Raw genomic sequence first — 18,514 nt, forward strand, 5'->3', positions numbered from 1 at the left:
CCCTTGTAAGGAAAATATAAAAGAAATGAGGGATTTTTTTTCCCGCACAGTACTGTTTAATGGAAAGAAACAGAATAAAGCGGAATAAAGGTTATTTTGCGGTTTAATCATTAAGAGGGGTGATAGAAATTTAAACCTGGAGGCTATAGTGGAATCAGTAATCCAAAATAATCCCTTAATTCATGCAGCAGCTATAACTTTATGTCTTTGCCGTATAATTTTTTACCTACAATGTAGTTTGGTCCTGTGATATAATCTGAATGCTGTATATATAACCTGTGGTGCTGTAGCCTGGAGTGGTAGTCCAATATGACGTCGGCGCAGAGGGAGCCCGTGATTGGCTGGTCAGTATGAGGAAGTTGCGAGGCGATTGTTGATTCCTGAGTAGTGAGATGGTGTAACTATATTATTATCAAAGCGAATAATAATGGTGAAGTTCTGATCCTGCGGGATTTTGCCGCGCGCCAGATTTGCGTCGTCTCCCGTGACGTTGTGAGTAAATAGGTAGCCGTGCAGCTGGATGATGTGACGCTCTGTGATCAGGACGGCTAACTGCTAGCTTAGCTTGGGAACTAGCTCAGTTGCCTAACCGGTGATATATCTGTGGTCGCCACCATTCATCCGTTTATATAGTCAGGCAAGTCGGTGGAGGTCCTGTTGTAGACCACACGGGACAGTTCGACCATTAGAAAAGTGATAAATCACAAAGAGAGCGAAGACGAGGCTGTTAAGCGCAAAATAAACATTAACCTGTGTAAGCTAGGTTGCATCTTTTTCTCTAGCTGGCTGACGGTAAGGAAAAAACTTTAGCCAATATAATTTAGTTGAAGCTTAATTTTGGCTTAACTTGAAGTTTTTACTGTTTGGACAAAAACTTTTATTTCAATTTAATATCGACTTAGAAAAGAGTGCATATTAACCCTTATGTAATTTGGTGAACGTCGGTTACTGGGAGATGTAATCTGTAAGATCGATAGAAGTAAAATAAAATAAAATAAAATGAATAGAAATATTTGAGCGCGTCAGTAGATTTTATGTGACCCGAGCTGTAGACTCGCTCGTGTTTTCTTTATGTATATAATAGTTGGAATGATGTTCTGTAAGTTTTTGCCTCTTTTGGACCATCAGTACAAAAGCTGGTTTTATTACATGAAGTTTGGCGCATGCAGCCAATACACTGAGCCGGGGTTGTTTCTGCCAGCTGAGCTGATTAATGGTTGCTAGGGTGTTAATGAACAGAGTGAGCAGATCAGGACAAACTCATTGCTGTTGATGCACCTCATGGGAGGAGTGTGATTGAGGGGAGAGGGCGCAAATTAAAAAAATTGGCATTTAGCAATTGAAGAACAAATATATTTTATGTGTGCAACTTTGCCAGCTCTTTCACTAGGTAAATATTACTAGCTATAGTCTATTTTTAAGTTCTTATGCTATAGTCCCTGTATCTGTTAAGGCTGCGATTAAATGTTATTTCAGCAGCTCTTTTGTGTGATCATTTTCTTTGGGTGTCAGTGGGGATGAATACATAAATTGGCACATTTCTTTTGATTCTGAGCCGATTGTGAGAAACATACATACTGTTGTATTTTTCCCACATTCAAAATAACTTGAACAAAAGGCTTTGAAAATCATCTTCGACCAGCCTCACACAGTTGTGCGTCATCGCCCAGCATTTATTGTCACTTAGTTTTCATTCCTTTGTCGCAGTTTATATCCTGTATATTATACAGATACAGATCAGGTGTCACACTTTGCGTGACACCTGATCGCTCTACTCATGAAAGATTGCTGTGTCATGTCAGTTTACCTCCAGCCTGGCTGTGTGAGATGGAGGGCGGAAAGGACGTGCGAGTGGAATCTGCCCCATACTCCTGCTCCACCTGTGATGGAGGGGAGGTGCCTGCCCGCAACCTGACTCGAAGAAACAGAAAAGTCCGCAGCTTGAGCACTTCCTCAGCCAGCACCTCCTTTGAATACAGGTAAAGCAGTTGTCCACACATGAAACTTGATTTTATCTTTTTTTTTTAAGGTGGTAATGAGCCATGTTTAAAGTGCAAAGTCAGAAGAACAGTATTACTTATAACTTCAACCCCTCGTTTTTATCTTTCCTTAGGGTTATGGTCGTGTGAGTGAAAAATTGCTGATTCACTGGTCAAAACCTCCTGCTTATCAGAGACGTGACCCTGGTGCAGACTAACCTTTAAGCAAACAAACCAGGGCTTGCTGGATTTACAATATGCTTTAAGTTGTTGTCCAGTTGGTCAGCTCACTTTCATACAGAGCGTTGCTATAAAGGTCAAGATATTAATTCATTACTTCTCACTAAATTTGCAGTAACTCTGTCATACACATACACAGATACAAACAGCCACGAAGAGGCCCGCTACATGTAACGATGCCAAGTGTTCAGCCTGAAACATCCAGATGTTTTTTTCTTTTTTTTAAAATGGTCCATGTTGCCATGACTATAGTCCAGTAATGCAATCGGTTAACCTGATTGCATTACTGCGCTACCACCTTGTAAGCAGATTGGAAAATGTTGAGACACAATCACAGTTGCAGCAGCTGAGACTTTTGTGAAATGGATTTGTGTGGGTATCTGACTTCAGGAAAACAGGATGTTTAAAACCTCTTTGGTTTGCTAACTGTTCATGTTGCAAGGTTTGTTTGTTTTTTCAGAAGCATTAAGATTTAGGAGGAATTTATCCTAATTGGGAAAGGACCCTTTTCATTGTAGCAAAGCAAAAAGTGAAGTGGACCTCCTTGGCTGAAAAGTAACTAACGTGAGTTTAGTTAAAAGCTTACAATAAGACCAGAGCTTACGATAAGCGGATCACAGTTTGATATCTGTGTATTATTTTACTAATACAACGCAATACAATATCTTCTGTTGGAGTAGTTTTAAAAAAATGTTGTGACTCCACCTGCACTGTGATCCAGTGCTGGACTGAAATATTGATACATTCTCAGATTGCTCGAGAAGTTACACAGAAGTAAAGCTTACGTACACAGCTGGTTGCTTGGGGACGTTGTAGGCTCTGGTAACCTAGGTGACCGTCTAATGCAAGGATGTCAAACTCATTTTACATCGTGGGTCAGATACAGCTCATTTAGATCTCAAGTGGGCCGGACCAGTGAAACTGCCCTTTAACTAAACATTTAGTCAGAGGTCAAGTACAGTTTTAGCAGCAAGTCTCGGGTTTGGTTAATTCACAGAATTTTTTTTGGACCCACTATAAAAAAAAATAGATTTCTATAATAGAGAACCTTTCTATTATTTAATTGTTTATCTAACACTTAACTAGTTTGGTGTGGTATGAGTGGTCATGTGGAGGTCTTTGTCAGTAGGAAAAGCTGTAAAGCATCTTCCAAAGCCTTCCAGGCCAATTCTGTCCCCCTGGCCCTTATGTTTGGTCACATGTCAATCAACGATATGCTTAAGTCTCATTGGTAGTCTCGTCAGTCTCTCACCTGAGACTGACCTGAGCAGTCTTTTTGCCCATAGTTGCTTGAAGTCACTAAATGCCATTTACTTTTATGCTCTCTGGTTGCTACCACCACAAATCCAAAGTACACACAGCTTTACTCTGTTTTTGTACTTTAGTGTCAGAGCTTCATCTTTTTATTTCTCTTCTCTTTTTTTCCTTTGCCCATTTGGTGAATGTAAAAGTCTTAAAGTTGCATTACTTTTTGTTTTTTCTCCACTGGAGGGGAAAAATGACCCTAAAACAAGCTCACGACTGCTTATCGTTGATCGAACTGCTGTCACTTTAAAACATTTGCCTTTTCTCCACATCATCCCATTGGACTCCAGTTTTTTGGCGTTCTGACAAATACCAAAGCAGTGAGCGAAACAAGAGCAGCAACAGACTCTGTAGAGTTGCAGACTTGGTGATAACTGTCAGTGCTTTTGTCAGTGTGAGCAGCGGCTCTGGCGTTGCGCGTTAGTTTCTTTACATGTTTGTATGAAAATATCGTTCAGTGCAGCTTTAAGAGCGCGTAAACGGCAGATGGTGCATTCGCAGAGTGAGACGGCTAAGAGGATTTGATTGAGTGATTCAGCATGAAGGCTGCGTTTGCGCCGTCAGTGAATGCCACCGCTGACCTTTTGACCCCACACTCCAGTCACAATGCGTTAACAAAGCCTAATACAGACAGGTGCTTAAGATTTTCATTTTTTCCACTGCGCAGAAAGCAGATTTCTGTGAGCTCCAGAGTAAGTAAGTGGATAAGTAAGGCTTATAAAACAGCTTGTCGGGCTTAATTTCACCGATGCACTGTTAACGCTGAACCTACGACAAACAGACGCCCCAAAAAAGTCTAAATCTGAACAAAGAACAGTTCAAGCACTGGGCTGTAGCGCCACAGTTTACACTTTCACCTATCAAATGAAAGGTTTCCAGATCGACGCAGTGACACAAATAGAGACTCTAGTGGTGTGTCGAAGCTAAGTAGACACAAAATAAGCAAATATCGGCTGATTTGTGAATTCTGTAAATTCTGAACTTCCGCTTCTGTTTTGTAGACGTCTCCAACAGCCTTTGTTTCGCTTCCCCTTTTTTTTTTTCTTCTTTTTTTGTCTTGAAAACTGAAATTAAAAGTGTAATTTGTTTGGTGAAAACTTTGACAAAAAGAGTTGGTAACTTGGGAATTTCTAGAGACTAGCATCGGCATTAAAGGGTGAGTGACATCGTCTGGTCTTGAGCTCAGCTTCCAGTTTCCTGTAAACGAACAGATGACAGTAGAAGAGGTTGTGGGGTCAACTTATGCGCAGTTCGAGTAAGATGAGATCATTTTAAAATGCCTTGGAGTCTTCATTTGCGTTCTTGCCCAACTACTTGCTGTGTTTACATGTGAATGTTTTTTTTTTTTTTTTTATCCTGTCTTTTAGGAGGACTCAATCACTTCATGGACCGAGCCCTGTGACGACATTCGGCCCCAAGGCATGCATGCTCCAGAACCCACATGCAGTAATGTAAGTCAAACAGGGAGAGTTTTTTTTTTATTTATTTTTTTTATTGTTGTCCACCTTTGGAAGTCATTCCTAAGCTTTAGTTTCAGTGTGAGTCATTGTACAGTGAACAGTAGTGAGTTTAGTGTGTTTTTGCATCACTAAAACCCACCTGTACAACAAAGCATCGTGTCATTGCTTTGAAATCCGGTTGGGCCTGTAAAGGGTTTTGGAGCAGAGAAAAGAGCAGTGTTGCTAATGTCCTTATTTGCAATAGCCAATAAGGACATGAGTGGTCAACTTTTGGACCAGTTCTTTTACCTTCAGTTATGCAATCCTGTAGTTAACTTTGACGCTAATCTAGCATGTCAGTCTTGTGTAGTTTTCGTAGCACAATGGGTCTAAATGCTGCAGTCAAATTAGCGTTAAAGGCTATAAAGGAGCTTTTTAGCATCACGGTGAGACTTGTGCCATCTGAACTTTTGCAAGTCCTTTCAGATCTGGATGATTTTAAGGCCTAGTTAAAGCTAGCAGCAGAGTCTGTTTTTCTGGCCTTTTTTGGAGAGGCACAAAGAAAAATAATCTGAAATAAGTGATTGTCACTAAGGAAGTGCTGTGGGCTCAGTATTGATAATAAAAGCAACACCATAGTGTCATAAAGTACACATTCATTTCAGTTATTGTTGGATCTCTTTTCTTTTTTTAAATGACCCATATAGATCTACTCTACACTTAAAAAAGCAATTTTTTTTTTTTCTGTTTTTGTTTTTTAAACAAAAAACAGAAATGCATTTCTGTTCAGTTAAAAAAAATAAATAAATGAAAGAGTAGAACTGTTTTTAATCCTTTAAGACAGATTTAACACAAGCAAAGCAGGGCTAATACAGCTGACTGCTAATACACAGTCACTTTAGGTTTCCATGTTTCGAGTCAGGTTTTACTTTAAATCTAGAATAAAGCCTGAGCTGAGTTTGATGCTCTGAGGCTGTTTTCGTGCTGATCTTCAAAAGCAGGTAAATTTCTCAGAGCTCAGGTCGTTGAACGCGTGCACATGCAGCACATACTCCAATGTGCCGAATATATATATATATATATTTTTTTTTAGCCAACGCCTTTAACAATGATTAGCTAAATGTTCTGCACAAGATTGAAGACCATGTGCACACTAACTAATCAGTAACTTGATCAGCCGTCCACATTGTGCAGGACACGCCAGGATGAGGAAACAAGTGTAGAAAAAATACTGTTAAGCATGTGTCGGCGTCATGACTGACATGCTCCATTGTTTCTGAACTCCAGTGCAATTTTGCTGTAAAACTAGTTAACACAGCTTAAAAATCATTATCATTCACTTCTTTAAAATAATCAGTTTATGAGAACAAGTCTTCCATGTAAATGTGCCAATTTCCTCTTTTGTAACTTCCAAGTGTAAACGCAGCATGTTGCACATCGTTTGGTACTTCACGTCTAGTCTTTATCAGCCGGTTTCAGTGCTTAAAGTGGAACCTTGAATCCAAAATGAGCTTTAGCATTACACTAACATCATTCTTCATTGTTGTGTTGGCATTTATTAATTTGTCATCAGTGATTTCATTCTAAACAGACCTTGGTTATTAGTGTTTATGAGTCTGTTGGGTGCTTCGTGATAATCACACATTGGATCACATCAGCGCATCTGCTTTCCTTTTTTTGAATCTGTCTGACAAATCTGTCAGAGGCACGCTGGGTTTAGTGTGCTGTGAAATGCAAATTTAGAAAAGCAAAAAGTGCAGACTAGCTGCAGGTTTGAGAAATTCTTTTTTTTAAATTCTTTTATTTTATTTTAATTTTAACCTCAGATCACTCCATGCTTTATTTGAGGTTTAAGGTCATGTGCCTTGACTACTTAAGAGTGTTTGATTGTTTGGCCTCATAAATTTCTTGGTTGCCGTGTCTGGATGATAAGTGAGTGTCCTGCTGCGCATCTACCTTTAAACATAACGTGTAGCATCGAAGAACGCTGTGTTGCGTTGTCAAATAGAAAGAAGGGAACGTGAAGGTTCGAATAATGACTTTTACAACTGTTTAGATTGAGCATATCAACAACGATTTCTGTTCAGTTCTTCTCGTGTGGCTGAAAACAGCCTCACTGTTCTTTGTGTCCTGTGTGTTGAGCAAAATACCCAGAATAAGAGAAGCGTTATGGGTCCCTTTCACATTGCTGAACTTTATAATTACTTGGCTATGTGACACTTTCACTATGTTTAAGCTGTTACCGTTTGACCGTTGTGTCTTTCTGAGCCTCCATAAACATTAAAAATTATTTTAATTGACTATTTAGTAACACAACTTGCAACAGCATGCTTTTCTTTTTTTTCTTCTTATGTTCCTGTGGTAATGGCTGGTTTCATGGACACAAGCATAAACCGTAATTTAAAAAAAAAAAAAAAAAAGCAGCCAGAGTGTAAATGTCTTAAACCTGCATTCTACCTGAAGGTCAAAAAATGGTCATAGCTGTGGCTGCAAAAACCTTTGTGGTCCTATAGACGTCTGTGGGAAAACATAACGCTTTCCTAGCGAGTTTATGGGCTCGGTCACTTGTTTAACGTCCCACTCAATTTACAAAAAAAAAAAGAAAAAAAAAAAGAGAGGAAATCTGTTTGTTGTAAATCCTTGTCATTATGTTTCAAAATAGTGTTATCTACACACTCACTGGCCAAAAGGTGATCACTCACAAACCATTAGCGAATAAGCGTAGGAGCTTTGTGGTCATTCCTGCCCCTTTTTGTCACATCCTGTTGTTTGCAACCAAAGATGAAGGCGGCAGGACCGATCATGTCACGGCTTCAGATTGGGTGATGTCGCCGTGGTTACGTCCATCTTTTCTGCTGTCAGTCTCTTGGTCATTTTTTTTGTTGATACATTTTTTTTAAAAAGCCAAAGTTTCCTCAAATCTTGGATGCTCACCAATTTGCAAAGGAATCACCTTTTCAACTTTCATGTACAGGAATCCAGTAGTTTCTCTGCATAAAAGATTGCATGTAATCCAACATATTTTGATAATGTTGTTCAAGGCGTCAGCACTACTTGTTTCTTACAGTCACTGTGGCATCACTGTCATATACACGAGTCACCTTATTTGATTGTGCCCTAGATCACTCATCGTGCTGCAGTTAGGAAAGTCTTGACATTCAAACTGTTGATCTCTTGACTCGATCAATCACATAAGTGTCTGCGTTTGTTCAGGCAGATTAGCTCCCTTAAAGCTGCTCGACAGGTTAAAAGTAGCAAAACCAGACTATCTTTATTCCAAAGGCTGCACTGTAGTTCTTTTCAGGATAACCTGGTTTCACATATTCAGTGTTTACAAGTGTAATGTTTGCACCTACTGTGGACCCTCAGCTGCTGTGACCAGTAGGTGCTATGCTTTAGGGCAGTAGGAAGAAGGAAATGTGATTAAAGGTAAAGCAGCACCAGTTTAGACCTTCCTAACTGGAAACTCGCCTCTTACATCACACTCTGTGGAAGGGTGAGGCTGTGAGTGCTCAAAGCAGATGGATGCAGCCTTGTTTCACTCATTGTCGGCTTGTTTCGGGGAACTGCAGACACATGTGGCCACATTGATACCCGACACCCTAAATACACCCTGAAAACTTCACAGTGCATTGTTCTGAAGACCAGCCATGCTACTCCCTTTGTTCTGTGTTGTGCCTCATTGCTTTGTTGACTTCCACTTGAAAGACGAGAGCTGAGGCAACTGTAGTCAAATCCGAAGTACCGCTGAATGCACACAGAGTGCTTATGTCATGCCTACATGTGCTAAAACATAATCAGAACTTATGTTAATTTTTTCCCACTAAGTAGAGATTTAATTGAACCAAATTAAACCTGGCCTTTTATTAAATCTACAAGTACGTTTAATTCCTTGTGATCAAAACTACTTAATTATCCAGAGTGGCCCAATGGTAGTGACAATATGTTTAATATATTATTTTGAGGTAAAGCCCAATGAGATGCACCAAGCGTGAGCAGTTCACACAAGCAGAGATAAGAAACAGAGTGTGCATTACTAGCATACCAGTGAACAGGTGTAGTGATTTACACATTTGTGATTTTGGGAGGAGACACAAATCCATTTAGGGTTGTCAGGAAGGGCATCTGGTGCAAAAACAGGCTAAATTAAGCATGCAGAGAATAAGAAGAGTTCAAATTAGTTGGGTTTTTTGTTTGTTTGCTTCATAGAAATTTACTGTAATGTTAGGTTTTAGTGGAAGATTGAGGATGATCACTTTCTAAAGGACTCCCAGAAATGCCCCAAAAATATTTTACAGCAGGTACTATTCATAAACTTTGACTCAGCTCAGTTTTTTCTAATTATATAAATGTACACTGATGTGAAAATGTCAGCGGGGAGACTAAGGACAGCTAATGTCTGAAGGCAACTTCTTATTTGGTTTGTGACTTATTTGTGTTTCCTGTTACAGTCACACTGTAGGTTCCCATTATATCATGTGTGAAATGTGATTTTTATGCTATAATGTTTATCCTCTCAATAAAGTCCATATTGTTTAAGTCTCTCTGCTTACCGTAGAGCATGAGGAAGTTCAAATAGATCCTGGTGTAATACCATAACCCAGAATTGCATAATTTCCTAACAAAAGCTCTGTTGATGTGTTTGATTGTTTCCTTTCTTAAGCTGACAGATCACATTAGTCATCTGTCATGCCCATTGGTCTAAGAGGCCTTTCATTGCATTGTACCAGGTCCGAGTTGTACCGGCGTGGTTTCAGTGTTTGAGATAATCACACCTGTCTGACAAGGAAGGTCCTTCCCAGAAATGGGCGGGTTCAGTACAGCAGAGTGGGCGGAGTCTGCGATGAAGTCAACTTTAAGATGAGTGAGAGGTCTGATTCAGCAGCAGAATGCAACAGGAAGGTTTAGTGTTAAGTCCTCGCTGGGCCAAATATAGCCACGGACGATCCATCAGCAGGGGTGGCGTTGCTGCTTGTTGTTGTTAGTTGTTTTCAGCGCATGGAGACACTTCCAGCCTCTCAGACTGCCGGTGGCTGACTCGCGACTGGACTTCAGGAAGCAAACTGATTCAGCTGCTATAATGTGCAGCTTTCAAGGAAGTAGTTAGAAGCGGAATGAACTGTTTTGTCAGAAAGGGCCACGACGACAGAGCCCCGTTCTCCAGCTGAGTCATCCTGAAGCAGCATCTCCGTTACATGTGTACAGTTATGAAGTTCAACCAGTGTGTACTGCAGGACGCTCCTGCGAGCCACAGCGAGAACAGGGTCTGGAAATGGTGAGAAGGCTTTCTAGCATCTTCTGTCTTTCTCAACAGAGAGAACATGTTCAATAGGTGAAATATTAACTGGCATGCCACCGCTGCCAGACAGATGTTCAGAGAGTTGCACTCCAGTGACCTGCAGTGTAGGTAATATTAAACTGCTTCTTAAGTTTAGACAGAGAATTCCACTTTATTTTTGCGGCTCGGTAACAAAAATAAACATTTAAAAGTTGTTGTTTATGTGTGCCGGGCTTACTGATTGAAAGGGGAAGGTCAGGCTGAGCATGCTTTGAGGTGGTCAGAGGAGAAACTGTCCATGAATGGATCACAGCTTGTCGCTGCTTCAAATGCTAATGAAGTTTTGCTTTTGTCTCATGTGATTGTGTTTGAAAGCAGGCCTGCACTGCTCAGTTTTAGATGTTTGGACACGTGTGTGTGTGTGTGTGTGTGTTCAGGTCAGTCAGAGCCAAATCATTCGAAATGTTTTACTACATGTAACTAGTCCTCTTGTTTTAAAGAATGTACCAGCCCTCACAGCCTTTGTAAGTAATCTGTGATTGTTCTAATTTTGAGTTTGGGGGTATTTTGTCTTTACGTCATTTTAGGGTTTTTTTTGTTTTTTAAAGAAAGGGGAACTGAATGTGTCATTGCTTTTTCATCTGTTATGGTGGGAGTTTCGTAGGTGTGTTTGCTGTGGGGGTTTTTTTGGGGGGGGGTTTTAAACACTGGTCACTGTTTTATCATATGGGGTTAGTAGGAGTGTGTTGCTTTAACAGTGTGGCAGCTGTTTTAGAAGCATGTAATATGTCCTCGGGTGAGGATTAAAGCTTTAAGGATGTTGAGTCAATCTATTGCGTTGATTCCTGTGACATTGATTCAGAAGAAGTGAAAAAGCGGGTCAGTGTGGTTGTTGCTGCAACTTCCAAATTTTTAGCATTAAAAAAAAAATAGCAGGTCATGTGCATTTGCTGTTGACAGAAAGCTGTAAACTATATGTAGAGATGTAAGGTCTCAACACACTCACGGAGGGAAGAACCGTTACAGGCTGATGGAACAACTTCAGCACCACAGATATGATTTGGTACTTTGTCTGATTCCTGTGGTCACCCACACATTCAGTGCTGATTTCACAGAAATACTCATGTAGGTTAATGCATTACTTAATAATTATTCATTTTTGTATGTGTTTGCATGTCCAACTGTATCCATGAATGCGCTGAAGTCTTGTCATGAGTAGTTTTGGAAGTTTTTGCACCAGGATAGCCACATGATTTTATTTCATTCCTGAGGTCTATGCTCGTTCTACAGCTGAAATTGAAATGTTGAAGTTTTATTGATAACAGATAAGGGAGAAGTTGTTCTGTGAAAATCTATTCCTCTCGGTAATTTAGCCACCTGACTGTAACGAGGCTCAACACCCCACAAAAAGTCATGCTGATGCTAAGCTAATTAATGTTCATTTTGTTTCAAAGCTAATGCTGGGTCGGTGCATAATACTCCTATTGTATCATGCATTTTAAGTGGCTTTAGTGGTTTGATCCAAACGTTTATTAAAGGATTTACTGAAATGTGTAGATGCGGTTTGATTAAAATCAATAAGGAAGGATTTTAAAAAGCTCTTATATGAAAGTGTGTTTTTAAAATAAATAAAAAATAATGAGTATGTTTGACTGTGCAGTTATGCTACTGGTGACGGAGCCTGAATAATTTCTGACTTTTCACTCCTGTAACTTTAATTGCATATATTTCCAGGGCTGTAAAACCAGCTTCTTGCATAGGAACTGCTTGTACAGAAACTAGAATCAGCTGATTCTAGAGTCATTAAGTTCCTAATATGTATGGCAGAGCTGTAACTAACTCAGGTCAGCAGACTTATCTCTTTTTAACCTGTGAGAGTTTCATCCGTCCTGTTAGTTTCTACTTCAACGTTTTAATCAGATGTTTGTTTGTTTTTTCTTGCATATTTTGCAGTTTTGTAAGGATTTTAATAACCGAGATGATCATGGGGTTGAGTCGGAACCCTGCAGACAGATTCACAAGTGTGTGGCAGCAGAGCTAGACAGTAAGCCGACATGTCTAATTGGATAGGTTCTGAGCAGCCTTGGTGGCGATGAACAAGAGGAATTTTCAGTTAGCTGATACAAGATGTGTTGACTAAGATCTCGGTGCTCACGTCCCAGGCCCTTTACGTAAGCCGGTGATGCAGCTCGGTGCCGTTTTGCACCAAGTGACGATGTCTTTGTTCGGACCTGTTTCTTTGTTCAGGCACATTCAGGATCCCGCCAGCCAGAGGCTGACGTGGAACAAACCACCAAAAAGTGTCCTTGTCATCAAGAAGATCCGAGATGCCAGTCTGCTACAGCCTTTCAAAGAGCTCTGCAGGTTCCTCACCGAGGTAACCACAAACCGAAGGGCGGGGGGCAGCGTTTGTTGGTGGGAAGCTGCTGAGTGTTAATGTTATACCGCATGTCCAGTAAAAATAACAGGCTCTCGATTGTCGTGTGTCATTTAGGTGAAAAGCATGATTGTTTACGTGGAAAAGAAAGTCCTGGAGGACCCAGCCATTTCAGGCGATGAAAACTTTGCGGCCGTTACAAAGAAATTCTGCACTTTCAGAGAAGGTAGGGACACCAGTCATCTCTGATCCAGTTACATGAAGTGTTTATAACTTTTCTTTTTTTAAAATAAGAGATTTAAATGAGCTGTTGTCTACATATCTCTTAGATCTCGACGACATCTCCAACCGTGTAGACTTTATAATCTGTCTCGGTGGAGATGGAACTTTGCTGTACGCATCTTCGCTCTTCCAGGTATTCAGCCGGTTGCCCACGCCGCACTCTGTGCGTTTTTGCTTTTGCTGCTGTAAACATAACCGTCTCCTCCCATCGTAGGAGAGCGTTCCACCAGTCATGTCCTTCCACCTGGGTTCCCTGGGCTTTCTGACCCCATTCAAATTTGAAAACTACCAGTCTCAGGTCAACCAAATTATTGAAGGTAATGAATGTTTTCTAACTGGTCTTTCAGCCTCCATGTTTGTATGACCTACTTGTACAAATCTTTCCATTCTTTTTGCGTAGCTGAAAGTTTTTGTGTGTTATTTTCCGTAAAGGAAGCTTAAAGCATTTGTACTGATTGCAGGTAACGCTGCCATTGTCTTAAGAAGTCGCTTGAAAGTGCGGGTGCTCAAAGAGAACTGGGAAAAGAAGTCCAGGGTGGACGAAAAGGGGATCATTTTGACCAACGGGGACATTGAAAGTAGCCGCAAAGCCATGCAGTATCAGGTAATGTGTCCACCTCGCATTGGGACATAGACATTCAAACTGTTCCTGCTGCAGAATGCAGATTCACAGACGATTGTCCCCTGTAGGTTAGAGCTTCTGGTTCTCCGATAAAAGTTTTTGTCACATAACTGCAGGGTCCAGCTCCCCTCGCAGCCTCAGCCCGCGCTAAAAATAGGTCAAAACGGCTCGCTAATGCAGTTTGCTCGTCCTGACTCGGCCGTCTTCAAAGAAGGCGCCTGCAGGCTGTTAACCTGCTGTTTAAAGAGCGGCAGGAGCAAACTGAGTCATTAGCGAAATGTAGCTCTGACCGCACGTATGAGGTTAATGGCTTCTGACAAATATTTGTACTGGCACAAATCCAACAATGTGGTGCGAGTGGGTGACATCATATCAGCAGACATGGGGGTTGTGGCAAATTGAAAATCGTTTGATGTGTGAATTGTGTTTTTTTTTTTTTTTTTTTTTTTTTTTTTTTTCTTTTTTTTTTCTTTCTCCTCCCTCCCACAAATCTGCAGGTACTGAATGAGGTGGTGGTGGACCGAGGACCCTCCTCCTATCTCTCTAACGTAGACCTGTTCTTGGATGGACACCTCATTACTACGGTGCAGGGAGATGGTGAGTGGCATGAGAGCGCGGAGACTTCGAGGCCGTCCAGAATCAGGGCGTGCTGACAGTGAAATCAGATCAGTGCTGCGTGCTGATAAGGCTAACAACAGTTTTGCTTCACTATGTGCTTATTAGAATGAAAACAACGGAATTTGAATGAAAACAACGGAATTTGAATGAAAACAACAGAATTTGAATGAAAACAATGGAATTTGAATCAAAACAACAGAATTTGAATCAAAACAACAGAATTTGAATCAAAACAACAGAATTTGAATGAAAACAATGGAATTTGAATGAAAACAATGGAATTTGAATGAAAACAACGGAATTTGAATGAAAACAATGGAATTTGAATGAAAACAATGGAATTTGAATCAAAACAACAATTTGAATGAAAACAACAGAATTTGAATGAAAACAATGGAATTTGAATGAAAACAATGGAATTTGAATCAAAACAATGGAATTTGAATGAAAACAACAGAATTTGAATGAAAACAATGGAATTTGAATGAAAACAATGGAATTTGAATCAAAACAACAGAATTTGAATGAAAACAATGGAATTTGAATGAAAACAATGGAATTTGAATGAAAACAACGGAATTTGAATGAAAACAATGGAATTTGAATGAAAACAATGGAATTTGAATGAAAACAATGGAATTTGAATGAAAACAATGGAATTTGAATGAAAACAACGGAATTTGAATGAAAACAACAGAATTTGAATGAAAACAACGGAATTTGAATGAAAACAACGGAATTTGAATGAAAACAACGGAATTTGAATGAAAACAATGGAATTTGAATGAAAACAATGGAATTTGAATCAAAACAATGGAATTAGAAATGGTGGGTTTTAAAGGTAGAAAAGCCAAATGGCTGCTCTCTGGGACTCTTAAGTGTTCAGGTTATCCATGAGTCACTGCAAAGGTTTGGCTTTTTTATTTTAGGAAGAAAAATGTCTAGAAGCTTCTGCACAAAGTTCTTCTTCTGCACAAGAATTATTAAGGGGTGACGGTCAGTCAGAGATGCAGGCTGAACTTTGCCCTTCGTTACACTCTTTTGATGGCTCAGTGCATTAAGTACCTGGGCTTCAGTGAAAATGTGCTTTTGCATCTCTGTCCACTCAGGTGTGATAGTCTCCACACCCACAGGCAGCACAGCGTACGCAGTGGCAGCAGGAGCTTCCATGATCCATCCCAACGTCCCAGCCATCATGATCACCCCCATCTGCCCGCACTCTCTCTCCTTCAGACCAATCGTGGTGCCGGCCGGGGTGGAGCTCAAGGTACTGGCGAACTTGCCAAAAAAGCTCATTCATCACGTGCATTTGCTATTATTTATTTGTTTTAACAAGAAACAGGCAAGTCTTACAAGTAGATCTCGTTTGAATCTGAGCGGTAACGCCACACACACAAAAGATGAAGCATGTTCTTTCTGTGACTTCTGCATTTTTTTTTCTGCGTTGCCTCTCAGATAATGCTCTCATGTGACGCCAGAAACACAGCATGGGTGTCGTTTGATGGACGAAAGAGACAAGAGATCTGCCACGGGGACAGGTTAGTCTGGATGCCGAGGCCATGATATAGACATAGACACACACTTGATAAGTTTAACGCCCCTGCAGCTGCCTCAACACTTAAAGGCTTTGTTATGTAACCTTATCAACCTGCCTTAATGGGCTTGAGTCCATGAGTGTCTCCTGAGTCCGATCCAGCTTCTTCCTTTATGTAACTCAGCAAAAACATAATCAGCTTTCTGGTTATTGGAAGAGAGCTGCCAGGATTCCTCAGTAAATGCCTGCTGTTTTCTTCTTCTTTTTTTTATTTTTATAAGGAAGTTTGAAGACAACACCTCTTTTGTTGAGACTGCAAACAATGAACATTTTCTTTCCTTGTTCAGTCCTTAAAAAGTACAACTCCTTTCATTTATTTATTTATTTTTTTCCCATTTCAATTCTTGCTCCAGTATTACCATCACCACTTCCTGCTTCCCCGTTCCATCGATCTGCTTCCGGGACCCGGTTAATGACTGGTTCGAGAGCCTGGCCCAGTGCTTACACTGGAACGTGAGGAAGAAGCAGAACTACCTCAGCTCAGAGGATGAGGAATTCTGAGGCCTTCTTCGGGGTCTCCTTAAAGTCTTGGTTTTAGCTTGACCGTTCTCTGTGCCATTTTTTTTTCTTTTTTTTCCATCTTTTACGGATAGAAGGTCTCACCAAACTCTCTTCAAAAAAATAAAAAAATCTGTTATAATAGTTTTCAGTAAAACGAGGTTGCTACAGCCCCTCATTTCATCCACCTTCATGGCAACAGTTTTAGTTCCCCCACCCCCTCATGAAGACAGCTTTCTTTTGATTGGCTGCGCTTTGTAAACAGAAGGTTAGGGATTGTCTGTTCTCACTGACATCATAAATACCCAAAACTAGAAGGAAAAAAATGACTGAGCAGTTTGAAGCTCTACCAGTGTACCACTGTGCATATATGATAGAAAATAAGGACAAGCATTCAAGGTCCTTTTAATTAAAAAAACAAACAAACAACTAATACTAAGTCCTACTTTCTAAAATACTGTTTCATCATTCTTGTTTTTTGGTAAACATTTCGTTCACGACAGTAAAAAGCTAAGCTCCTGTAACGACTGCAATTGGCTGAAATGTGGACGCTGCGACATGCCCTTAAAATTCAAAATATGACTTTAATAAATAAAAACAAATGAGCATTTTTAAAAGCATTAGTTAAAGAAAATTAAACCAAATAAATTTTTTTTTTCTTTGTGAACTTTGAAGCATTAATACAATTTCCCAAATGTTCCCACTGGACGTTCGGTGTGTAAGACTTTTAAAACGATGGATTTTTGAATGGAGTTTGGTTCCACTATTACTCCAGGATCTGAATGCTGTGAAAACCTCTCCTTTCTTGAAGTTGAAACTTCAGCTTGTTAACAAAGTGTTTTGACTAAAAATGAAAAGGAAATGCAACACTTGAAGTGATCTTGTACTGAAACTTAAAGGTCAGTTGTGGTTATCAGATGGTGGTTATCAGATGTGTCGTAGCACTTTTTAATCAGATGGCAGGGTAAAAACTAGCTCTCTGTGGGGGTGACGGCAGAGTTGCACCTTCCAGGAAAGATCCAACTCTGGTAAAAAAAAAAAATATGGATGTAATGCTATCAATGAAAGGCAAATGTTGTTTTTAGAGTTTTTTTTTAGTTGCGTCTCATGGAGGAGCAGATTTAAAGTACATCTACCTAGCAACACAACATTACAGACTGTGCCTTAAACACTGGTATCATTCATGTAAAGAAGTAATATTTTTCAAGGTTTACACCACACTTTAAAAACAAAAACAAAAATCACAGATTTGTGTTTTTGTGCATTCTCATTGTTACCACATTGTGACTGTTTGTCTGCGCTGTTCACAGCACTTGATTGTCACTCGTTTGTGTCATTTATTACATTGTGTAATATCTCTACTATCAACCACGGGGTGAACACTAGGAGGCGGTATCCATTCCAGGCTAAGAGAACACAGATTGGAAGTCTTCGTATTTCATACTTTGTATTTTTAAAGTCTGCTTTTTAAAATGTGCTTTAAGCCATAGTATATTTTATAGACCAATGTCTGTGGGCTGTGGGTGGTTTAATGGTCTGTGTGTGAGACTTTGGATCTGTTCTTATCAGTTTACCCCTGTGCTGCCTTTCGTGATTACTTTGAGGTGGCCTGCCTTACATGTCTGTTCGGGCTTAGTGCCCGGAAGTTAATATATATGTGTTGTGAATTGGCTCAATAAACTGTGTCAGGGTGAAAAGATGAATAGCTTTCATCTGTAACGCTAAACAAAAACCACCCGAGCACTAACAGCTAATTATTCCTTAAACCTTTGAGTATGTATATAAATGTAATGTTTGAATAAGATGTATTTTGTAAAGTTCATGTGTTTATTAACAGTTTCTAATGTATTACTAATGGATAATAAATCTATTTAGTACTTTTTCTTTTACATTCTTTGGTTGTAAATTCTGTTTCACTGATGAAGACCAATCTGCTTTTAGTAGTTCTGCTCATCCAACTGAATTTCTAGCACGGTGTCATTGGACAGAAGTACAAACTGAGTTAAATATCTCTTGAAATGCATTCCAGGACAAAGTGAAAAATGTCATTTCTGACGTGGACGGTGGCAGAATTATTTCAAATGTTGGTCTGAACTGTTTAATCTCAGTTTAAAAACACACACGCGAAGTTCAGTAAGATAACCAGGCTTTGACGACCCTTCTGTGAAGCATTGTCAACTCTCAAAGTGCTTTTCACTTTTGTAAATGGGAATTTTGTATGAGTACACTTGTTAATGTTTCTAATATGGAGTCTGATATTTTTCCCAAAACATTTAATAAAC

General features: G+C 39.8%; 1 protein-coding gene across 5 annotated transcripts; it reads left to right on the forward strand.

The window, feature by feature from the left end:
- Positions 1-279: 279 nt before the first annotated feature.
- nadka (NAD kinase a) lies at positions 280-18,121 on the forward strand. Of its 5 annotated transcripts, none has more exons than XM_082517995.1 (12): positions 280-344; positions 1,803-1,979; positions 4,892-4,975; positions 12,489-12,618; positions 12,736-12,844; positions 12,948-13,033; positions 13,115-13,217; positions 13,362-13,504; positions 14,020-14,119; positions 15,250-15,407; positions 15,596-15,678; positions 16,088-18,121. In XM_082517995.1, the coding sequence occupies exons 1-12, from the start codon at positions 310-312 to the stop codon at positions 16,233-16,235; spliced, it is 1,356 nt and encodes a 451-aa protein (XP_082374121.1). In that variant the 5' UTR covers positions 280-309; the 3' UTR covers positions 16,236-18,121. The 5 variants fall into 5 exon arrangements, with proteins under 5 accessions (XP_082374121.1, XP_082374122.1, XP_082374123.1 ...); XM_082517996.1 differs by lacking the exon at positions 280-344 and adding an exon at positions 351-492; XM_082517997.1 differs by lacking the exon at positions 280-344 and adding an exon at positions 499-792.
- Positions 18,122-18,514: the final 393 nt, after the last annotated feature.

Source organism: Aulonocara stuartgranti (assembly GCF_965226115.1).
Source record: "Aulonocara stuartgranti genome assembly, chromosome: 20".
Classification (NCBI taxonomy): Eukaryota; Metazoa; Chordata; class Actinopteri; order Cichliformes; family Cichlidae; genus Aulonocara; species Aulonocara stuartgranti.

Bases quoted from the DNA above. Each gene is read 5' to 3' on its own strand.
- nadka (XM_082517995.1), top strand. From the start codon at position 310: ATGACGTCGGCGCAGAGGGAGCCCGTGATTGGCTG. The intron at 1,980-4,891 runs GTAAAGCAGTTG...CCTGTCTTTTAG, and splicing joins AGCACCTCCTTTGAATACAG to GAGGACTCAATCACTTCATG. The intron at 15,408-15,595 runs GTACTGGCGAAC...GTTGCCTCTCAG, and splicing joins CGGCCGGGGTGGAGCTCAAG to ATAATGCTCTCATGTGACGC.